General features: G+C 29.7%; 1 protein-coding gene across 2 annotated transcripts in view; it reads left to right on the top strand.

Moving 5' to 3' along the window:
* LOC118202313 (cholinephosphotransferase 1-like) overlaps window positions 1-23,665 on the top strand; it is a 53,437-nt gene that overhangs the window by 10,146 nt on the left and 19,626 nt on the right. For both annotated transcript variants that reach the window (XM_035374477.1, XM_035374478.2), the window contains exons 4-6: window positions 3,821-3,965; window positions 8,498-8,639; window positions 22,653-22,737. In XM_035374477.1, coding sequence (XP_035230368.1) covers window positions 3,821-3,965; window positions 8,498-8,639; window positions 22,653-22,737 — 372 coding nt within the window. The remainder of the gene's footprint in view (window positions 1-3,820; window positions 3,966-8,497; window positions 8,640-22,652; window positions 22,738-23,665) is intronic.

The following is a 23,665-nucleotide window of genomic DNA, read 5'->3' as shown; positions in this document are numbered from 1 at the left end:
ATAATAAGCCGGAAATAATTCCGGCTTATTCGAAGCTCTTCGAACTCTGTAGCCGAGCAGGATCTGTGACAGGAGCATTTATCTTGCTGCTTGTTACACTCAACTTTCATCTGTATGGCAAAAAACATGAAATGATGTAAATGACCATCCAATATAGTTAGATACAATGAAAGTATTTGGTATCAAAGGCTATTGTCAAATTACTCCAGATCATTACTATACAAGGTTTTATGTGCTGTCATGATCTGGAATGTAATCAATGTCTTTCATGTCCCAAGAGCATTGAGACTGAAGCATCAGTGGTTGAATTGATGAAGTGAGTAGCATGAAATTAGATTGATTCCAACTGCATCACACTGATAGATAAATGAAGATTAAGGAACAACGCAATCATCATTAACTGAAATAGGTAATTTTAGCTTATACCGTCCGTTATACATAAAACGCGCACGCGAAAACGTATTCTACGCTTGCGCACACACATATGCGCAGTCGTAAAGGTCTTACGCGCACGCGTAAACGCCTATGCGCATGTGTCAACTCGGCGCATGCGCAGAAAGTTTTTAGCTTTGAGGTCCGGATTATGGGTGTCCGAATTAACGACTTTTGACTGTACTCGAAATGCATAAGAAAAAAGTAATGCCTCTTAAAATATAGTGGTTATTTTTTTTTTTTTTTTTAAATTTTCCTTTATTTTAGTAATATAATTTTTAGGAAATAAGAACTGTTTGAGTTATTTGAAATTAAAATAAGCTCCACTCTTCTTGCCACCAAAAGTTTCTTGAAAATTAACATCAGTAATTAAAATAATCTGGTCTACCCTAGTCCAGTTTCAGCATAGCTTGTAAATATTATCTTGGTTTCAGTGCAGTTCCTGTTTCATGTAGGGAAGTTATGCTTATTTTTTGAAGCTTTTAAGGTATGTAATGTGATATTGATATTATATTCTGAGATATTTTGCTGTGAATCAGCTGATTGTTTTACTTGCAAATAAAGTTTTTGCATAAATTATTATGTTTCAAAGAGATAGTCAACCTCACTTTTTATGTGTTTCTTATCTATTGTACTATTTAAAATATTAACATTCTATTCTGCTAAATTAATATACTGAATAATCACAAAAATGGCATACCCAAGATTTGGGAATGCTAAATTATGGGTAAATATTTTAATATTTCAATTATAAATGAATTTAATACACTGAAATGTCATCAAATTATGGAAAGCTGATTAATAATGTGTAATGTTTTTGACCTATAATGGCTGCCTCATAAGGCATAGATTAAACAGGTATACGAAAATATTTAAAAGGTGTGATCTGCTATAAGTCTTCTAGAATTTTTTATAAATTATTTCTATAAACTGTTAAGGATAAATGTCATTCACCACTATTTGCTACAATATCCCAAGATTATTCAATGCAGTTTAAGTGTGGACTTCTCAGTGTCATTTTAGCAGAAATAATTTGGTAGAATGCTCTTCGAACTCTGTAGCCAAGCAGGATCTGTGACAGGAGCATTTATCTTGCTGCTTGTTACACTCAACTTTCATCTGTATGGCAAAAAACATGAAATGATGTAAATGACCATCCAATATAGTTAGATACAATGAAAGTATTTGGTATCAAAGGCTATTGTCAAATTACTCCAGATCATTACTATACAAGGTTTTATGTGCTGTCATGATCTGGAATGTTGTCAATGTCTTGCATGTGCCAAGAGCATTGAGACTGAAGCATCAGTGGTTGAATTGATGAAGTGAGTAGCATGAAATTAGATTGATTCCAACTGCATCACACTGATAGATAAATGAAGAATTTGACACCAGTTTCATGTTTTCAGTGTGTCAGCTTAGAACTGTACATATGCGTCAAAGTGTTGACTATTTTGACAAATATACAGTTCTAACCTGGCACACTGGAACCATGGGGTTGGTTCTTTGTCAGATGAATTCGGACTGTGTCAGTGTGTGCAGTAGGAGTCAAAACTAATTCTGTGCTACTTATTTCGTCAATTCGGTCATTTATGCTTCAGTACGAATGTTCTTGGTACATGTGATACATTGGAACAGTAATGGGCATTGATAAATACTCTCATTGGTCTTTATCTTTTAATGGTGATATAGTAGAGCCTTCTGTATCTGCTCAATTGTCTATCTGCACCTCTGATTTAATTAAAATTAAGGTTTGGTGCTCCGTATTCATAATTCTTGGGATTAATAAAATTATAATTCTCAAATTATTTTTTAAATTAAGGGCCCATGCTCCATTACCTATTAATTGTTCTCTTTCGAAATTTTCTGAGAATGAAGAAATGAGGTAGTAATGTTGTGGTAATGCTTTTTATCTCTAATTCATTCGTGCTGCAATATATAGAAAAAATTTAAATGGGTTGAACAAGTTAATATCAACTTTTTAATCTATAGTAAATGTGCTTTATATATTTTTGACAGTTTATTAATATTTATTGATATTGTCTAAAAATTAGCATTATGAACAGAAATAAATGAAATCCTGTTATGTAGAATTTCATTAATTTCTCTTCATCACTATCGGTTTATTCATCAGCTTGTTACTATAAATTTTCAGAAAATATTTACTGTGCAAAATCTGGATATCTAATATTTGATCCAGATCCCCCAAGCCAATAAATAATAAATTCTCACTGCCTTACGAAATCTAGTAATAGAGAATATAATAGTCCTGTTAGGTGCTTCCATAATAAAATGGCCACCATTTCTGGTCTTAGTAGTAGCCTAGCCGACATCGGCTTAGGGCCCACCATTGGTAAAAATAAATAAATAAATAAAAGAATATAACAGTTATCAAAAGAAGATAAGTGTACTGCAAATTCGATTTTCCTACTGATTGAGATTCTGCCTGTCATTTTCAAGCACCTGCTGGCTAGAGTAGTCAGTAATAATACACTAATTAATGTTACATTGATATTGGCCAGGATTATGCTGTTGGTTCTTGAATAGTTGTAGGAAGAGGCAGGATTGATGCTATACATTTTACCACCCGGTGCAATATTTTCAGGTCTTAAATTTTGCTGCCCTGTAATTCTTAAACTTTAAAAATGTTTCCATCTTTAATTTTTGCTTCTTTGTGCCCCTTTAATTTCTGCTGCCCAGTGCTCCTGTATTGGCTTTGGCACCAGCTTTGCTAGAGAATAGCATTCTTCTCTCTGACCAAAATAATAAGTGAAGCTTAAATGTTGCCATGTTTACTTGTCATTTTACTAAATTTAAATTGACTAACTAAAATCTGGAATTGCTGATGTCCCGATGATTCCAGATCTTGGTAAATTCATAAGGTGTGTGTTGGTTAGGAAGCATATTACTTGTTTTGTGGTTTAAACGGTAAAATGGCTGAATGTGGTAAGATTAATTTGAAGTTTCTGTAAGATTTGGAAAGAAAGGGGCAAAGAGCATTATTTGACTGGTGTGTAAATGAAGGTTTACTTATTAGCCATTATTAGGTGTCCTGTTTGTAGGAAGGAAATGCGTATGGTTGAATGTCGGAAATACCTACAGTCGAGCATCGCTACGGAGTATATTTTTACTCTTATTTTGTGAATTTATGTGGCGGTGCCAATATACAGATAATAATAAGCAATATTTGATCATGGTATTTATTTTATAAAATTGAGCACCTGAAATCTTTCTAAAAAATATCTTCATGTATATGTAATAAAGACTATTTGCATCATTTTCTAATCATGAAGTGTATCTGATTTATGCATCGTAGGCACTTTGTCATTTTAAATTTTTAAATGAATGACTCATTTAAAATTTTTAGTGAACAGTGATTTTTTTAAAGGCTCCTGCCTGGGCATTTCTTCTGTGTGCAGCAGGAGTGTTTCTTTATCAAACATTGGATGCTTTAGATGGAAAACAGGCTATGAAAGTACAGGATACACAGATAGAAGAAGTATATGACCATGGATGTGATGCAATATCTACAGGTATTTTTATTCATATTTAAGATTAATTTCTAAGTGAGGAAGGAAATTAATACAGCTCATTTTATAGCAGTATAAATAAGAAAGAGTATTTTATTATGAGCATTATTATTAAAAGAAATCCTCATGTGGACACCACATGAATTCCTTGTATAGCCTTGAAAAGGGTTTGAGAGTTGTCAGAATGGATATTTTCATTGAAATATGATACCTGAAGTTTTTCATGATTCCAATACTTCCTTTACTCTATGCAAGAAAGTAAAAAGCCATGTATAATAAAATAGCCATTTTATTTTGGAATTCTTTTCTAGTTAATCTTGCTTGTAAAATTCAAAATTGACTGTCAAGGACTGGATTTAATGTAGCTAATTTTTAATTGCAGTATAGATTTAGGCTTCTTTTTTACTATATATATATATATATATACACACACACTATATACTATAATATGTCTAATGAAGTTCGAGGAAATAAGTTTAAATGAAATGCAGCAAAAAATGTATATAATTTACTAGGCTATACAAGGAAGTCATGTGGTGTCCACATCAGATATTTAAAAATCAAGTTTTTTTAAAATTTCTGGGAAAGAAGCCCACTAGTAACTATGTTTAATGGCTTTGAATAATGATAGTTCAACTTGGATTCAAATTCTGGCTAATGGATTGGAATTTTGGAGGGCTTTTCTTTTTTCTCTATGCCTGATATACGATAGTCAGTTCTTTAGAAGTTCAGAAATTTTGAAGTTTGCACACAGAAGTTTTGACAGTCAGTTCTTTTAGAAAGGCCTTAATGAAGATTTACCTTATGCAGATAATTATCATCTACTTGCATATTTAAAAAAGGATATATCTTGTATAAGTGTGGTTATAGTTATTTTGCCAATTAACCCTCCAAGCATTAAGAGTTTCATCCTGAAATTTCAAATTTCCCAAAATGTCATGAAAATGGTATTCTCTTGATTATAATTCCAAAATGACATTTTCTTTTTGTACCTTGATTCCTTTTCTTCCAGTGTGCATCCAGCTCAAAATCAGGTACATAAAGAGCAGGAAGAATTTTTCACATGTAATGAATTGAAAAGTCATCCTTCTGCACAGTATTTTATTATTATGCCTATAACTCTTGGAGGGTATTGGCAGGCTGTGACTTCTTTGAATGATGAACCATTTCAGTAGTCTTACTTCAGCGGTCTTCTGTTCAGTCTCTCAACTGTTTCCTCGTATCCAATTCTCCAGTTCATTTCCAACAAACTTCCTTTGAGTAGAAATTGTCGAGTCTCAATTTTTTCACACGTTACCAAAACTTAGATTTCAATAAACTGTATTCCCACCATATGTCAGTTGACTTACATATGTTTTGCATATTTTGAATGTTATTCTCCTTAACTGTTTGATGCAGAAGACTTTTCCAATACAGAGTGAAAAGGCAAAAGAATATGTAAGTAAAGTTTCATTGTCTTGATTTGGACTCCCTTTCTTCCAATATACATCCAATCTGAAATCGGATCCATTGGCAGAATTTGCACATGTAATGAATTGGAAAGCCGTCCTTCTATTCAGAATTTTATAGAAGGAGGTTAACAAATTAAGGAGGGATTAACAAATTACGATTTCATTTGTTTGCTGTTGTACTTCATTTCTGCAATTTGTGTTATTAAACAGTTTTATCTCCAATCAAAGGACCATGTTGCTGGTAAATTTGCCTTTTTTCCAAATAGTACAAGCTCTGATTCTCCTTTTTGTTCAAGAACCAAATTTGTAATTTGCGTTAGACTAAGACAGCACTTGCATTAATCCATATTGGATAACTGAAAATTTTCTGCTGAAAAAATGTAACACTAAAAGATAATAATATGAGGTAGTAATACATGTAAAACAAAAATTTTTAGATAGTGTTTAGATTTTATGAAGTTACAGACTGTCCTATTAATAGGACAACGGTCCAATACACTAATAAATTTTACAAAAATTTTGCTTACTTTCTCAAGAGGTAATTAGCAATAAGAATTGGGAAAATTGTCAACACAAAGTCTAATATCGCATAATTTGCGAATACTTGTAGTTTTTCTGTCGCATGTTTTAACTGGCATAGTCTCTGGCATCCCTTGGGGTTTTTTTACTTTCAGTGACACTAAAGGAATGATTATTTGCTTGTTTTGCATATTACAGTCAAAAGTCGTTAATTCGGACACCCATAATTCGGAATGATCTATAATCCGGACCTCAAAACTAAAAACTTTCTGCGCATGCGCCGCGTTGACACATGCGCATAGGCGTTTACGCGTGCGCATAAGACCTTTTATGACTGCGCATATGAGTGTGCGCAAGTGCAGAATACGTTTTCGCGTGCGTGTTTTATGTATAATGGACGTATAAGCTAAAATTATCTAATTATCTATTTCAGTTAATGTTAATGATTGCGTTGTTCCTTAATTTAAGAATTGGATCCGGCTTATTATTTTTTGCAGACTGTAAGAGCAATTTTATAAAAGTAAGCTTAAACTTTCGATTATATCAAATAGAATTTCCGATATATATATTTGTTAATATGTAAAGGATCTAAAGCGAAAGTATGTTTTGAAATCCCAAATCTGTTTATCAATTTCACGCTGCTCGAAGGGGGGAACGCTGCGGCGGGCGCGTAATGAATTGGAAGTTGATCTGTCAGCACTATCCTTATCTTCAGCGTAGATGTTTTTATTTTATTTGGCTTATAATTCCTTCCCAAATGTAGTATTTCATCTTGATATGCTCTGTATTTGATATGATTTAAAACAAGTTCCTCATAGCGAAGAAAAGTGACAGAGGTTATTGAAAACGAAAAAATTTCGATTGACAAATTAGTGGGTGTTCTTGACATAGCAATTATAGGACTTGAACAGCGGAACTTTGTAACTGAACAAGAAATTATATCTGTTTAATAGAATTAAAGAGAAAGTATTATCACATGAAACGAAGCAAAACTTAAACAACTTACATTGAAAGAAATGTTTAATAAAGTAAACAAATAAATATTAAGCTTTTTCTTTTTGCAAATTTTGATACCCTTTAGATCATAATTGTTCTTTATTTATTTCATAAATTACGGTTTCATATTTTTAATTTTATTGCATGCAGAATTTCTGCATGCCATCTAATGAGATTTAAACTGATGATCTATAATCCGGAATCGCCGAAGTCCCGACGAGTCCGGATTAACGACTTTTGACTGTAGTTAGTCTATACAACTGTATGTGATATCATGTCTTCAGCTACCATTTGAAAAGTTTTTCTTGACACCACATTTTAGAATATTTTGATGGTCTTGAAAAGAAATACAGCTTGGTAAAAGCATGAATTGGAGCTCACATTTTTTTCACTTGGTGGTTTTTACATCAAAATCAGGTTCTTTACAGTTTCTTGATAAAATTTCTATAGTTCTTGTGTTATCTTCTATTTCAGATTCACCACATATTGCTGATATGTTATAGTTTGTGACAGAATCATCTTATCTGTTCTTCATCACTAACTGAATCAGGTTCAGAGGGAATAATAACCATTTCAGGCTCATCAATTTATCAGCAGGAGAATTCATATACACTTTTATGCCATTTTAAAAATATTGATCTTTCAAAGACAGTTGAAATTTTAACTCAAGTAATAAACAGAGAAGTTTCATCTGATGTCACAGCTTTGAATGTCCACAGAGGAACCATTTTACTCAGAAAAACTTATTTAGGGGGTTGTGTGAAACTTTACTTTTGTAAGGAAGTACAAAAGATACCCGAAAAAAAATTCCAGAATAATCTATTCCCGAATCATTCCATATGTCACGCTAATGTCATTGTATGAATAGCTATTGTTTAAAATTGGTTTAAAGGAATGTTATTCATGAATTGAGGGAGTGATGATAGAAAAAAAAAGTTGGAGATCGGACTGTTGTCCTATTTACAGGAAGGACACTTAAAATGCAAACAAAAATACCTTAAAAATATAATTTTTTCACTGATGTTATTATTTCTATAAATAGTGCTATAAATCTACTAGCATAAATGTATGCATCTCTTTAGGGAAAATACAGACTTTAATCCTAAATAATGGCTCAAAAATAAATCATTTTAAAGACTTATTTTTCTCTTTTCATTTCATTCTAACTGATGAGTGACTGTTTTTCTTTTCATTCTGACTAATATTTATTATTTTTCTTCTCATTCTGACTAATATTTATCAAGTTATTTTTAATGAAATTAATTATGACAGGCCATTTTTTTAGTCTGCATGTGACACTTATACCTGTTTCAAGGGATTAATGCAAAAGTTTATCTATCTGTTTACTTTTCTTTTCCATTGAATGAAATTTAATTGGGCTGTCCTGTATTTAGGACAGTGGTCCAATGTGGGTGCATTAAGAATGAGAACTGCAGTATATTTGAGTTTGTCAAATCATGTTTTAAAGGGAGAAAAACCTGAAAATTTTTATGAAAGCAAAAATCTGTAGTATTTTATATTGACAAAACATTTATTAAAAATATGTATTCATTAAAATATTTTTTGCAGTGTTTGTTGGATTAACTACAGCTGCTGCATGCCAGCTTGGCAACTTGCCTCTCTTGATGTTTTCTTTCTTTCTGTTATCAATGTTAGCATTTTACACCACACACTGGCAAGACCATGTCACTCACATAATGATTTTTGGGAAGTAAGTTTTATTTGTTATATTTAGTTAAGTTAAAAAAAAGGTAAGTATTAGATAACTTTTTCTAAATAACATATTATAACATGTTAAGTAAATAACATATTAAATATATAAAATGCACAGTTATAGAAAAAGTCCAGTATATTTACAAAAGTAAATAAAAAATATATATTTTTTTATTGGAATTTATTATAGTGAATATTTTGTGATTTTGCCTCAAGTTTTACTTTAAAATGTGGGATTATGTTATTTATAATTACTTTTATACATTTTTTCAGATTTTAAACAGTTAATTCTAAATGTGGAATTTTCTAGAAAACTTTAAAATTGTATGCACAGGTTATCATTCTTATTGAACTGTTATAATATGGTATGAAATGAATTTATTTAATCAAGAATCATTTGTCCTAGGAGTACAAGAAATGTTAATGTGCAGAAAAGGGCCTTTTTTTAAAACATTCTTTTTTTGTCAGTTGTCCCTTTTGTTTTGCATTTTGCTTTCTTGTTTCGAGCTGTTGTGAAAATTGTGATATATTTGAATTTTTTAGTTTGGGAACTGTTCATATTAGCTTTAGGGGGCACAGATTAAAAATTAATTTGTACAATGTTAATAATGCAGTTTTAACTTTTTCTTTTCACCTGGTGATATAAAAATTTGAGATATATTGAAAAATCATTGTATGGGAAATATTCAGAAAAGGTGTAGAAAATTATGTAACTTTTTAATCAGGTAAATAAATTTTGATTACAGATACTGGAAATTCTTTTTTTGAAGGAAGGATGTATTTATAAAATTGCTGACATCATTATTTCAAGGCTTTTAAAACTTCTGTTTCAGATGGTATTATCAATCCTGTTTGTTTTGGAATTTAACATTTTTTGTTCTATCTGCAGAGCTCTTTGATTTATTTTAATGTGTTATTGATATTTTATTGTTATATTCTATTTTCTTTGTCCAAAAAAAAAAATTCTATGGTCAAGTGCATTAAGAGAGACCTGAGATTGTTGTAGTTGATTGGGTCTGTTCTTTTGGAATTTCATTTGTTAAGAGAAAAATGCAAATAATTAGGAAAACAATGAAACTTAGGAACAGGAGTTAAGGAAATACAATGAATATAAATGTATTTGCAATATTCAGATCTTTAATTACATGCTTTTGGGCAAAAGTTTTAAGAAAATGAAATGCCATTCTTAATTACAAAACAAATTTTGGATATTTTTGTTTTTAAGCTTTTATTCATAATAGGATGTGATTTTAGAATTCAAGGAAATTGTGATTTCAGAAGCTTTTTCTATTAACTCTGTGTTTGCTTCATTATTTGTATATATTTTCTCATAAAAGTCACTAAAAAGGTTAAAAAATATGGTTTGATTATTTTATTATGCAGTACTGTGTTCTGTTAAAGCATTTAATTTACATTGAAGAATATATTCATATTTCAGTAAGCATAAAAGTGGAAATTTGAGCAATAATATTGCTGATGTATTTGAATATCTATTTTTCTGATTGTTGGTCTTAGTTTTCAAAGGTAGGGGGGAAATGAATAATGCAATTTAGATTTCAAGATTTATTTGCATTAAGTTGTTCATAAATGTACATTTAAGTACCAAGATTCTTTTGATTAATGAATTCTGAAATCCACAGTACTGAATTACAGCTTAATGATTATTCTTTTTATGTGAAAATAGAACTTTTCAGTTCTCTACATTAATATTTGTATAATTTTCAAATTACTAAATTCTAATTATGAAAAATATTGTTGCAACTGTTACTTATTTATCTGTATTCCTAGATAATATTTATACACCATCAACAGATTCCAGAAATTTTTGTATTCTTGCCAGCCAAATATAAATATGCATAAAAAATGGTTTTTTCTATTTCAAGTGTTATGTTTTAACCAAATGCACATCACAATTATACTTGAAGTAGCCTAACCTGGGAATGCTAGATATTTTCCAAAGAATACAGTTTCATGACTCCTAAGTTCTCTTTTAAAAATATGTTGTTGATAATAAAATATAGTATAAGAATTATAAATGCACTAATAAATAGTATAAATTTAATCTAGAAACACATATTTCGCATGTATTTTTTTGACCTCCCAATGCTAAGTGTATAGTAAATATTTTTCCTGATCCTATTAATATACTATTTATTTTATTCTTATCTACCTGGCTTACCATTACCATTAAACAGCATTTAATGAACAAATGCCAGATAAGTTAGTGCACTGTAACAGGACATCAGTGAGGTGTTAACACATAACAGGAAAACTTAGACTATTAATGGAAGCTATGAGAAGATTCTAGCATAATGATTTATTCCCAGGTTAGGGTGTCATGAAATTTCGAGCGAATGATTATTTGACACAGTAACCAAATAAGAAAATAGTTAAAATTATTTACACTCAAATGCCAAAACTGTATAGAACCATTACTTAGTATATCTTATGAGGCTGCTTTCTGACAAGATGAATAAATTTCGATTGGGCAAGGGCTCTGTAAGTCGAAGGAAATCTCCTGGAAAAAATATTGAGGCAATCTTTTTTAATAACTTACCATAGTTGTTTGATTGTTGCAAGTGTTGTCTCTTTTAAATGAATAAAAATCTGTCTACTTGTGCATGTGATATAAGAGCATAGGTAGGTGTTTTGTCATTTGTCTGTCCAGAATGGTCTTTATATTAATTTTGAACAGTCCTGGTGTAATGATATAATTAGTTGTTCATGACTATCCTGTTTTAGTTGGGATATGAAATCCATGAAGGATTTTAAATAGTCACCAAGTAAATAAATATAGCATTTTCTGTTTAATGGAATGCTTAGCAGGACAAGATCCAAATCATCTCTTATAAACTCATCCCACACCTTAATGATATCACCATTAGCTTTCAAAGTACCCATTTGATAACATGAGTCCATAAGAGTGGCATAGCACTTGAATCCCATCATCAGCTTATAGCAACTGGTGATTTGCGAGACCAAGTTATATTTCTCTAGTCATCTAGGCTTCTAATTATATGCTCAAAGCAACATGTAGAGCTGATATGTTGTTAACAAAGATACTGTAATAGTCTGTCATATATTTGTCTACTGTCATATTTCATTATTTTGCTGTATGTTGTATATGTATATATGTAATATTAGCACATATTTTGGAAGTACAGATATAGGAACACTGAGATGTAGATACACAGAAATGCTGATTACGTACATACTTGATACTTAGAGCGTCCATCCAGTTTGAAGAAGAAACAGTTGAGCCAGATTAAATTCCATTCTTTATTTAAATTCAGATTTGTGGCCACAGTCTGTTGGCACTCTACTTGTGCCTGTTTAAAGAACATTTACAATTTTGATGCTATGGCGATAAGAGCTTGGTTGCAGAAGCATCTGAATAGCATGAAAGCATAAGCCAGAAGAGAGAATGTTGCAATAGTAATGCAAAGGAAGAAGAGAGGGAGGCAAAGTTTCAGTTTTAAATTTTGTTTTACAATTTAGTGATTGGTCAAGAGGCATCTGCAGTAAGCGTTACATAAGACCACATGATTAATTTGAATGTTACAAGTGCTGTTTTAAGACCGAGAAATGAAGTTCCCAAATGAAGTAAAAATATGAGAGGTTATAGTAAATTAAATTTAGAAGTTTGCTTTCATATTTTTATCTGATATATATCTTTATTTCTTGTTTTGAATGTTCATTTCTTTCTCCTATTCTCTTAGTATTGACAAAAGACTAAAGGGGCTTTCTGTGGTCAGGTGTTGCTGATTAAATATCTGAAGCCCACCAATGGCCGTAAAAATGCTGAATGCTGGTAGTTCAGTTCGAAATTCGAATCCTGTGAATGGGCTGACTGCATGGGCATTTTTGTCCCCATGTGTGACGTATATACAACTCAGTTTCCCTTAGAAAGACCTCCATGAAGGCGGCATCCCTTCCCTTAGGCAGAAAACCTTTGAGGCTTTGCCATAATCACATAAACCAAACCCACTTAAGCATCTGCTGATGGCCATTGCACTGTCGTTTGGATGGTCATAAGAGATGCTCTTGTCATACCCTTCATCTCATAGATTGAAGAATATTGAATGTTTTGATAGCTTTAAACAATTATCTTAATTCTTAAATTCTGTTTATCATTTTAAGTTTACTGTATTAATTTATTATAGCCTTGTCTAATACATGTTAGAACAGGGCTCAAGGAGGTTGTAGTTGATGATTGATAATGCTCTTGATATTTATAGAAGCTTGTATAAATGATGCAAATGTCATCTGAAAATTTGCATACTGCTATCCTGTGACTTTTGGCATTTGAGTATATAAAGGTGTGGTAAATGAAAAAAAATAAACCATTTAGAAAATTTTTGGAACTGTTAATCTGATTATTTGTTAAAACATCATAAATATTTCCTCTAGAAATATTTTATTTAAAATGTTTGAATTGCTTGTGATTTGCCTTCTTTAGCTGCTGTTTTTCATTTCAGTTGTGGTTACTATTGTTTTTGTGTTGATAGTCTGTTTTGGCAAATGGATAGCTCTTCTCTATACATATAAGGAAGAAATTTTGGTAATATAAAACTAACGATTGTGTTGAATTTTAAATATAAATATATATGATTTTATAAATTCGAAATAATTAAATTAAAAATATTGTGTAAATTTTAGATATTAATTTTATTCATATATATTGTATTTACTTACAAAATATATGTATCGTATTTACTTGCAAAAATTACTGCATTTTCTTTTACGTTTTAAGCATAGCATTCTGCATAAAAGTGCAAATGGGAAACAGCAAGTTTTAAATTGCAAAATTAGTTTGTTTTGATATATTACATCAATTGCATCTGAAAACTTGATACTTTTACTCTTAAAGTATTATTAACAGTTAATAGCAAGATGTTGAAATGTTTATAAAAGCATTTATATGCAATTCTTGTGCTCTGTAACAAAAGTACATGTAAAAATTACTTTATTTATTTTAAAAACATAAAGTTAATGACTAGCACCTAGTAAAAGTAATTATTAATCTGAGAGTTAAATTAATCTTGCCATTTTTACCAATATTCTTAATAATCAATGATTTCCTTTTTTAAAATCATAATTTTTAACACTGAGATAAAACCTTTTTTTTTTTTTTTTTTTTTTTCTCCTTGGCCAAAAAGACTAAAGGGGCTTTCTTTTATTGGGTTGCATCATATTGTTTGATAAGTGCAATATTTTTTAAAGCATATGATTTTTTGAAAAAATAAATTCTGAAACAAAAAGTTGGTATTTTAAAATAATACAAATGAAATTTTATTTAGTTGCAGAACTTCTTAATATTAAATAGATGAAGTTATTTGGCTTGTTAGTTTTGTTAATTATCCCATTATTTAAATAAAAGATTGGATATTGCTGGTGTATGCAATAGGTTACTTGTAAATTCATACGAAAGTATTGATAAAATAATGCATATTTATTGTATTAAGCTTCTAAGTCATAAAAGTAGCATATTGAAGTATTTAAGGTGCATCACACAGATCTAAATATTCGAGTTGTCCAGTGTATTTTTTATAAGTATCATATTTTTTAAATTTCTTTGGAAATTGCCAAGTGGCTGAAGCAGCTTGATAGAATATTTTGCAAGTGTTTTAAAAAATATAATAGATAAAAAATAAAAATAAATTTCTTAAAATATCTCTTGTTTTCTAAAATATAATTTGCCATAATTTTCAGCATCAATCCGGTCTCTTAGTTACCTAGTAAAATATGATTGCATTGAAATTTCATATGTAAAGAATTTTCAAAATTCAGAACAAATTTAAGATTATACCGGGCTATTATCAAGAAAATTTTCAAAGGTATTTTTTCCTGGCCATTACATATTAAATATAGACAGATAGCAAATAACTTAATTATCCCATTATTTAAATAAAAGATTGGATAATTTTGGGATCATTATTCTGTATCTTCATATGTTTCATATCTTGGAATAAGAAGCAATAAATGACTGATTTTTTTACTTTTGTAAACATGTCATCAACAGAGCTAACTTCTTTTTTCATAAAATATTTTGTGTGAAATGTTCTGTTATTGCAAGTAAATACGATAAGTATAAAATATATTTTGTCATATTTTAAAATTTTTAGTCTTAATATAAGGTGAGACGATCATAATTAATTTTTTATGTTTAGGAAAATCACTTGGGAATCTGAGTAATTTCTTCTGTTTCTCTCTAACACTGCTTTCAGGCTAGTCTGCTAAAAAAGGTTTAAAAACTGTGCAAGACCATATTTTCCTTTCAGAATTATACTTAAATTAGTTCCTAAAGTAATTAAAGGGAAAATTATGGCAACTTTTAACTTAGCATTGTGTTATTTTTTTCTGTCTGATCTGTATATTTATTACTTACTGTAATCTCAGTTAGATTATTAGATCTCAGTTATATTACTTATTTTTTTTTAGCTGTATGCTTTCTTAAAATCTATTCTGTTTCCTCGACTTCCTTCTTCAATTTCTTGTTAGTAGCATGGTATTAACTTTCCTATCTTTCTTCACATTTATAATGGTATGTGGCATTAAAAAAGTTAGTTTTTTAACTGTTAGATGCATTTTAATACGAGTTCCATTCTATATCATATTTTCATTTTGGCTTAGAAATTATCCTCATTTGTGTATTATGATGCAACTTATTATTTCTCTTTTCAAATATGTTCAGTTTTATCTTGAAAGTACTTAATATTGTATACTGAGTGTTTACTGAATGGTAATCTTGTGATGTTTTGGTGTATGTTCAGTTTAGAATTGTGAAATATCATGTAAGAGTTTGTAATAGGCTGTTATAAGACTTTTGAACTATACAAAAAGATATTAGTATCAAAGGAGTTGATGCATCAGTCTTGCAAAGTGTAGTTTTTAAACTGAAGTAAGTTAAGCAAAATTATAGATTATATTTAATAGACTACACAGTGACTCCAAATAGAGTGAAGAGGTTGATTAACTACTTGTGCTGAAAAGACATGCCATGCACGTCAAGATGCTTTTGTCTCAAACCGCGAACGACGTGAACACCACGTCGATAGGCATTTATCGCAAAAATGAAAATAACGTGCTGCCCTCATAACCTTAACAACGAGATTGTTTATTTCTCGAGTTACAGCTCTGGATTGCACTCGCAGATGCAGAGCAGCATAAATGAGACACTTTACCGCTTGTTATATTGTAGCGCACGGCATCACAACCGTGAAGTTTAGTCATAGCGCAAGTGGTTAAGGTCTGTTGGAGCATGAATGTGTGAAACTGAAACCATACTGTAACTATAGAAATGTAGGTACTCTTCTATTATTGGAACCAGACTCAGAAATGCATGTATGTGTTCATGTGTATGTGTGTATACATAGATATATTTATATACATGCTTATGCATTCATTTCTGAATCCAATCTAGATAACAGAAGAGTACCGAAATGTACCACTAACATCCTATGTGAAAATATGTTTGTATGCATGTTCTTCTGCTACAAATGTTCTAGCATGTACACCTCTGCTTAAAGACTACTTAGGCACAATGTTTTGCTTAGGCTTAAGCATGCGAATAAACTACAGACTGTCAAAACTGCTTTTTCATAATACCAGATGGAACCATTTGCTTATTGAATCTTTTTAATTACCTAGTACTCACTAACTACAACCTCGATAAATAAGATCAAGAACAAGTAAAATGTGGGAGGCATATTGTTGGGCAAGAGTAAGTAAAGGATAAAGTAAGGGGGGTACCAAAGAGCTGAAAGAATCAAACGAATATGGTCGGGAGATTTCTTTCAATTCGTTTTGAGGCTATGAGTTTCCATAAAACTTCCTTTCTACATGAAACTAAATGTTTTGGAAATTATCAACACACCCGTTCTGAAAAATCGCTGGCCATTGGCAACTGATTTTCCCAAGCTAACGTGTGAAAGGTAACCTTTTTCAGAAATTTTAGTGCACTAAAAGTTACATAAAACAGTAACTAATTAACACATTAAAAAATGCACAAAAAAAATCTAAAATAAACACCTTTTAGTGCTGTTTTTCCCTTGTACAGCTAAAAAAATTGAAGAATTTCCAAAACAAAAGAACTGCACTCACTGTCAGTTCTCCTGTGTGTACAGTGATATATTTCAGAGAACTGCATAAATTTTGATCCATAAAATTCAGTCAGTTATAAAGTGTAACTTGAAGGAATTTAAATTTTTGCACTTTCTAATGTTTGACAAAAAAAGCTGCATTTCAGAAGAAATACGACACTTTTTTTAATCGTCATTCAGCAAACTTCATGGCTCCATTTTGATTTCTTACAAGGAAAAATATGCATTAATAATCATTAAATTTGAAAGTGGAAATATTACTTTTGTTAGAAATTGGTGCTCATCTGACGTGCATGTATGCATATCTGGGTTGCGTATTTTGAAACTTAGCACATTACCTCATGAATACTTTTCAGTGGGTGGTAGATAATAAAACAATCTGGAAAAATAAAAGTTAAAAAAAATTAAAAGTATTAAAAATCTGCTTTTAATATGAGAGGAGAAACTTTCCTTTCTTTATTAAAATAGGAGTCTATCTTTGTTTGACACTTTTAAACAAGAATTCTAAGAATAGAATGATGGATGAACTCTTAAAAAGTTCTTGCTCCATTTTTGTTAAATCACCATTCGCTTGCTCAGCAAATTGAACTAGTTCTCTGAATTGGCAAAGTAATCTCAAGTGAATTGCCTATCTTTAGTGAGAACCGTGAAAAATGTTTGGTTTCATTAATCAGTTTCTTTTATGTCAGGCTCATAGTTTGTACCTAGTGCTAACAAAGTGAAACTTTTTTGTGTGTAAATAAATATCATTTAGACATATCAGTGGTTACAAGTCTGGATAATTTGTTTTGGTATGCATAATGTATGGCTTGTTAATTTTCTTTTCTGCTCTTGATGCAATATTCAATTCAGTTCAACTTTTGATAAATAGATCATGCAACACTTGATTTATTTTCTATTCAACTACTGAAAAACTTATGAAGTTCATCATTGCAAATTCTTCCTGCTCCAATTCAATAAGTCATTGGCATGAAACTTTCAAATATTTGTGAGAGGAAACAATAGAATAGACTTATCAGTAAGAAATTACAGCTTGGTGAATACTCGGATGTATACAAATATATGTATATAATTCTCTATTTGCATGTTCGTTATATCGATTCCTCTTTTCATGAAACTTTTACATTTCACATATTCTGTAAATTTATACATAGAAAGTGATTAAAGCAATATCAACATATTATAGCAAGCCTTTAAAGCTATTCATTTACATTATACAAACTTTGTTTTCTTTTTTTCCACATAACGTTCATATCTGTCGCAGTACTCAAAATGTCAGTGAATATAATAAGAAGCCTGAAAAAATATCTGAAAATGATAAAGGATGATTCTGTATGTCTACATTCTTTAGATAAGAGTTTTAGTAGTATATGACAATACATTATTTGCAGAGTTGCATATACAGGGCTGTGTGAACAGGCTTGAAAATAATTTTGATGCTACTAGTATTCCAGTAGTTCTTTCTAAAACTAAAAATAAAATTTGATATGCTTTTAATAAAAAATAATGAGAGAGAATGATTTTTATCAAGGGTAACTGCTTCTTCTTCTTCAATTAGAATAGAAAATTTTGTGAGAAAGATCCTTCTTGAAATTTCTGAATCTAATTTTTTAGTTTTCATTACCATTTGTTTATTATAGGTATACAATCAAAGGGAAATAAATTGGCATAGCATACTTAAACCATAATTTTTAACTAAAGGTGAGCCTCGTGATTCACATAATAACATCAGCTTATAATTGCAGTTTCACTTCTCAGTTTTTTTATTAACATACATTAAGTACTTATGTTTAATATATATTGAAAGCAGTAACTCTTCAGATGCTAACTTTTTATTTGTTTCAAAACTTCATAGGCTGCCCACCAGACTAATGGTTAAAAAATCCAGTGTAAGATTTAAAAAAGAAAAATGTAAGAGCATTGAGCAGAAAATTGAGTTAGATATGAAAATTTACATCACCTTTCCTCAGTTTCGTGTACACTTTCTGTATGAACTTTATTTTATAATTAAAAAGATCTGAAATAGTAATACGCTTCATCAAAATACCACCGACTTCACAAATGTGATTGTACAAATCTTCAAACTTAAGGTTTTGTTTGTGAGATTGAAATGAAGCTGTCTAAATTCTCAAAACTGAAATAAAACTACCGGTTACAGCAGTTTTTGTAAGGATGGATAACAGCAGTTCTTGTTAGTATTTCTTTTTTTATGTATGTTTGTCACAGTATGTCTTCTTCCAGGATCAAGACATCAGCGTCATCAGGAGTGTAACTGCAACATATTATTGCCAAGCTTGATTAATGGAATTAGATATCCAGAGATCTTGCTTGCCCTGCCCTCCTTTGTTTATGCTTAAAAATCTCCTTTATATGTACAGGTGCTGTGTGTGCTTTAATAATTTAAAATTTTGAGAGTATTTTAAACTCGGCAAAACAAGCTGTTTGCTCTAAACTATGAAAACAGTTTTTCCTTCTCTTTTGTAAAATCAGAAATTGACTAGCAAAATAACAGCCATAGTAAAAGTGTTAAATAAGTACTATTTTTATTGTATGACATTTCCTTTTAAATATTTTTGGTGAATGAAAATGCCAGTGTAATTCATAGGTGTTTAATTCCCCTCTTTTGTACTGAAAGGAAATACCAAAAATGCTGGTAAAATAATTTTGCATTATAATTGAAATACTTTTTAAAATTCAGACATTTTCTGCCTGTTTTGGATGATATATTGAATACTCACAAAATGTACTTTAGGAAAAAGTATTTTAATATTAACCAATTTGATTGTAATTTTACTTCCAGAAAGAGGGGCAGCAATTTTTATAATATTAACCAATTCAATTTATGTTTCTGCCTTTAATAAATGCAACAGAAAAATTATAAACACTAAAGTGAATTATTCTGCTTTTCCAATTATATAAATATCACATAATTAAATTTTTATGAAGAAAAAATTTCCTTTTACTAAAGATTGTCTTTGCCTTCATACCAATTAAAATCTGTTTTCAGACTTACAGTGCCTGTAGCAATAGTGTGCTTTGCCATAACCAAGTAAACCGATTTATACTACTTTTTAAATTTTTTAAATATTCAAATTGCATTTTGATTCAAGTTTGAGTTATCCACCTAAAATTTTGACAGCCTTTCATAAAATTTTACATTTATTAGAAACTGCATTTGAGTAGCATAGTAAATTTTATTTTTATGCTGCATTTCAAACTGCTTTATTGCTTAAAAAATCTTCAAGTTCTGCAGGCATCACAATATGACTTCTTATGAAAAACTAGAATTTTTTCAAAGTTCATTATGCACTTTGTTGATACTCAAAAGCTGTATTTTTATTAAATAAAAGCTATTCTTTTATTTGTGATTTGTAGTTTTTTAATATTACAAATTTTCTTAAGCAAAACAGTTCTTTATATTTTTACCTTGTATAATTATGATTTGTTATATCTATTTGAATTTAGCAAATATTCTCTATTCGTATAAAGCTAATTTAAATTTAATTTTTTAAATTATGAAAAATCGATCGATTATTATTGCTGCAAACTAATTTACAACATCATTTAAATTCGGATTACATATGTAAATTAAATGCAAGAAGCTAAAACCATGAAAAAATATTTAATAATCCAAAATATTAATCCTAAAAATTTTAAAGAATTTTTTAAGACTAAATTTATTTGTATAAAGTGAATAATTGTTGAGCAGGCAGGAGACAGATCTTTTCAAGGGAAAGTTGCCTACAAACCTAACTCTTCAATTTTTCAATTCGTGTTTCGTCATCCATATAGTATGGTTATAGTAATATTCAAAACTAAAAGTGAAACTATATGTATTAAAATAGGAAATCCAAGGTAATTTAGAAAACCTTGCCTATTGGAAACTTCCCCAATATGAATTATGCATGTAAACCAAAATAAAAATACACAAATAATACTTAAAAGACTAGTAAGTTTTAATTTACTTTGTAACATGTTTCGTGTATGGGAAGTTTCCAGCAAGGGTTTCTAAATTACTTTGGATTTCTAATCTTAATTACTTTAGCAATTTGCTTACTAAATTTCTCGAAATTCTTTAATAGGTAAAATTTCTTTTTTAAGCAATTAGCTATATATGGTTTTACTTTTGGTTTTTAAATATTATTATTTCTATGACTGTATGGACAACGAAACACAAATTGAGTAATTGAAGAGTTAGGTTTGGAGGGAACTTCCCCTTGAAAAGATCTGTCTCCTGCCTGCTCAACAATTATTCACTTTATGCAAATTAATTTAGTCTTAAAAAATTCTTTAATAATCCAAAATATTAATCCTGAAAATTTTTAATATTGTTCATGGTTTTAGCTTATTACACTTAATTTACATATGCACTCTGAATTTAAATGTTGTAAATAAGTTTGCAGCAATAATTAATCGATTATTTTTCATAATTTAAAATTTAAATTAGCTTTATATATTCTGTATAAATCAGCTTTATAGAGAATATTTGTTAAATTCAAATTTCATTCCTTGCAGCAATGGCACAAGAGAATTATTTAAATTTAATTTAACTTTACTTTATTCTTATATATATTTTTGCTATGTTATCTTTCAGGCCAACATTTATACTTTTGAACATATTGTTTCAAAATGATCAAAAATATGAATCATCCTAATTACAGCTATATAACTAATGCAATTAACAGGAAAATGTTTTTAAAGTTTACTCTTTACGCAATTCTTATTAAACCTAAGTAAGATTAATTTAGCTTGCAATCTTCAAGAAAAATAAAAAGGTTACTTTTATACATTTAATTAGATGTATCAAGTTTATATATATAATTATGAATTAAAAGAATTTTCGTCTTTGTAAAACATTAGTTCTAAATTTCTTACTTTATATATATGTACTAATTAAAGCCTCAGCAACATTTTATTTGCTATTAAATAGAATTTGTAATGCCAAAAACTGACAGATAAGACTTTAAAATATGGTTTGAAGCAAGTCTCTCAAAATATGTAAAGCCTGGGTTAAAATTTTTCCAATTTTAATGAGAAAAATTGGTTTGCTTGTATTACATCCTGTTAGTTAAGTTTCTCCATGTAAATTCAATGATTGTAAGGATGTCAAATTGCTAACCATAGCATTAAAAAAATACAATATATATATATATATATATTTTATTGCATTTATGTATAAGTGTAATTTATCAGTTATTGTTAATAATATCAAAGATTTTAAATTTTATAAATTAGAAATCATTTATAAACTAAAATTGAATAAGGTACAGGTGATCATGTTTTTTTTTAACAATTTAAGTAGTTCAGAGTTCCCAAGAATTATCTGTATTCATAATATGCTGTGAAAAAAATACAAATATCAACAGTGGAACAAAAATATGATGGGCACTTAAAAAATAATAACTGTAGAACTAGCTTTGGTTTTAAACATAATCGCAGTAATAAACAAAATGTAATTTTATTTGCCTGCATTAAATAAAGGGCTATTTAATAACTTTTTGTGTAGTTTTTAGGGGGTATTAAATGTATAATTTAATTACTTGTAGAATATTAACATACCAATTTAGATTATTTGAAAGTTGACATATTCAGATTTTTTGTTACTTCTTTTGTGTTTGTAAAGTTTGTGTTAAAAAAAAAAATAGAATTGTTTATAAAAATGATCAAATTTTGAATGTATCTATTTTACGGATACTTTTTACATGAAAAGTTACATTTCGAAATTTTAATCTTTGCAAAAGTATATAAAATCCTTACTTGTGTTTTGGCTATTTTAATTTTTATTGGTTTAGGCTTTATGTAAATGAATTAAAATTTTTAATGTTCTGTTTATTATTCCAAACATTTTTATTTCTTATATTTTTTCTAATATTAGAATAGATTTTTACTTGTTAAAAACTATTCCACAGGGTGGATGTATCTGAGGCACAATTCACTGTGATATTAATTCACCTGTTGACAGCTGTGTTTGGACAACACATATGGAGAACAGAGGTATATTTTTGTTTAAAATGTCTAATCTGATGTTAAATGCATTAAAGTAATATTTTTCATGCCAAAATCTTGTTTGCCATAAACATTAAATTATTAGTTAAGTAGTTACATGGAAGATCTAATCTTTAATTGCTATTTTTCTATTAACAAGCCATTGCTTAATATCGGAAATAAATGTAAATACAGACCTATCTCGCTCACCTGCATACCGTGCAAACTTATGGAGTGCATTATTCTCTCTAGGCTGATGAATTGGATCTCAGAGAACAACATTTTGTACTCATATCAGACTGCATATAGAGCCAATCACAGCACCGTCGATCAGCTTTTCTGCCTTTGCCAATCGATTATTTACGGCTTTCAAAAAAACCCCATAAGAAAACCACCATGGTTCTTCTTGATCTTTCTGCTGCTTTCAAAAAAACCCCATAAGAAAACCACCATGGTTCTTCTTGATCTTTCTGCTGCTTTCAACAGAGTCTGGAGGCAGAAACTGATCAACTTTTTACATGATACAGGCATTACATCTAATGCTCTAATCTGGATTAACAATTTTCTAAGGAAAAGAAGCTTTAAAGTCAGGGTTAATGGCAGTTTCTCTACCACTCGCCATACCTGGGCGGGAGTTCCTCAGGGCTCCGTACTTAGCCCTCTTCTTTTTCTTCTATACAGTCAAAAGTCATTAATCCGGACTCGTCGGGACTTCGGCAATTCCGGATTATCGATTTTTCCGGATTATAGATCATCAGTTTAAATCTGGTAAGATGGCATGCAGAAATTATAAAATTAAAAATATGAAACCGTAATTTATGAAATAAAGAACAATAATGATCTAAAATGTATTAAAATTTACAAAAAAAAAAAAAAGCTTAATATTTATTTGTTTACTTTTTAAACATTTCTTTCAATGTAAGTTGTTTAAGTTGCT

This window comes from Stegodyphus dumicola, chromosome 7 (assembly GCF_044657685.1).
Source record: "Stegodyphus dumicola isolate Sdum_Otavi_A_Nest chromosome 7, ASM4465768v1".
In the NCBI taxonomy this organism is placed as follows: domain Eukaryota; kingdom Metazoa; phylum Arthropoda; class Arachnida; order Araneae; family Eresidae; genus Stegodyphus; species Stegodyphus dumicola.
Note: the sequence above shows the minus strand (reverse complement) of the source record. Positions and strands in the feature narration are given on the sequence as shown.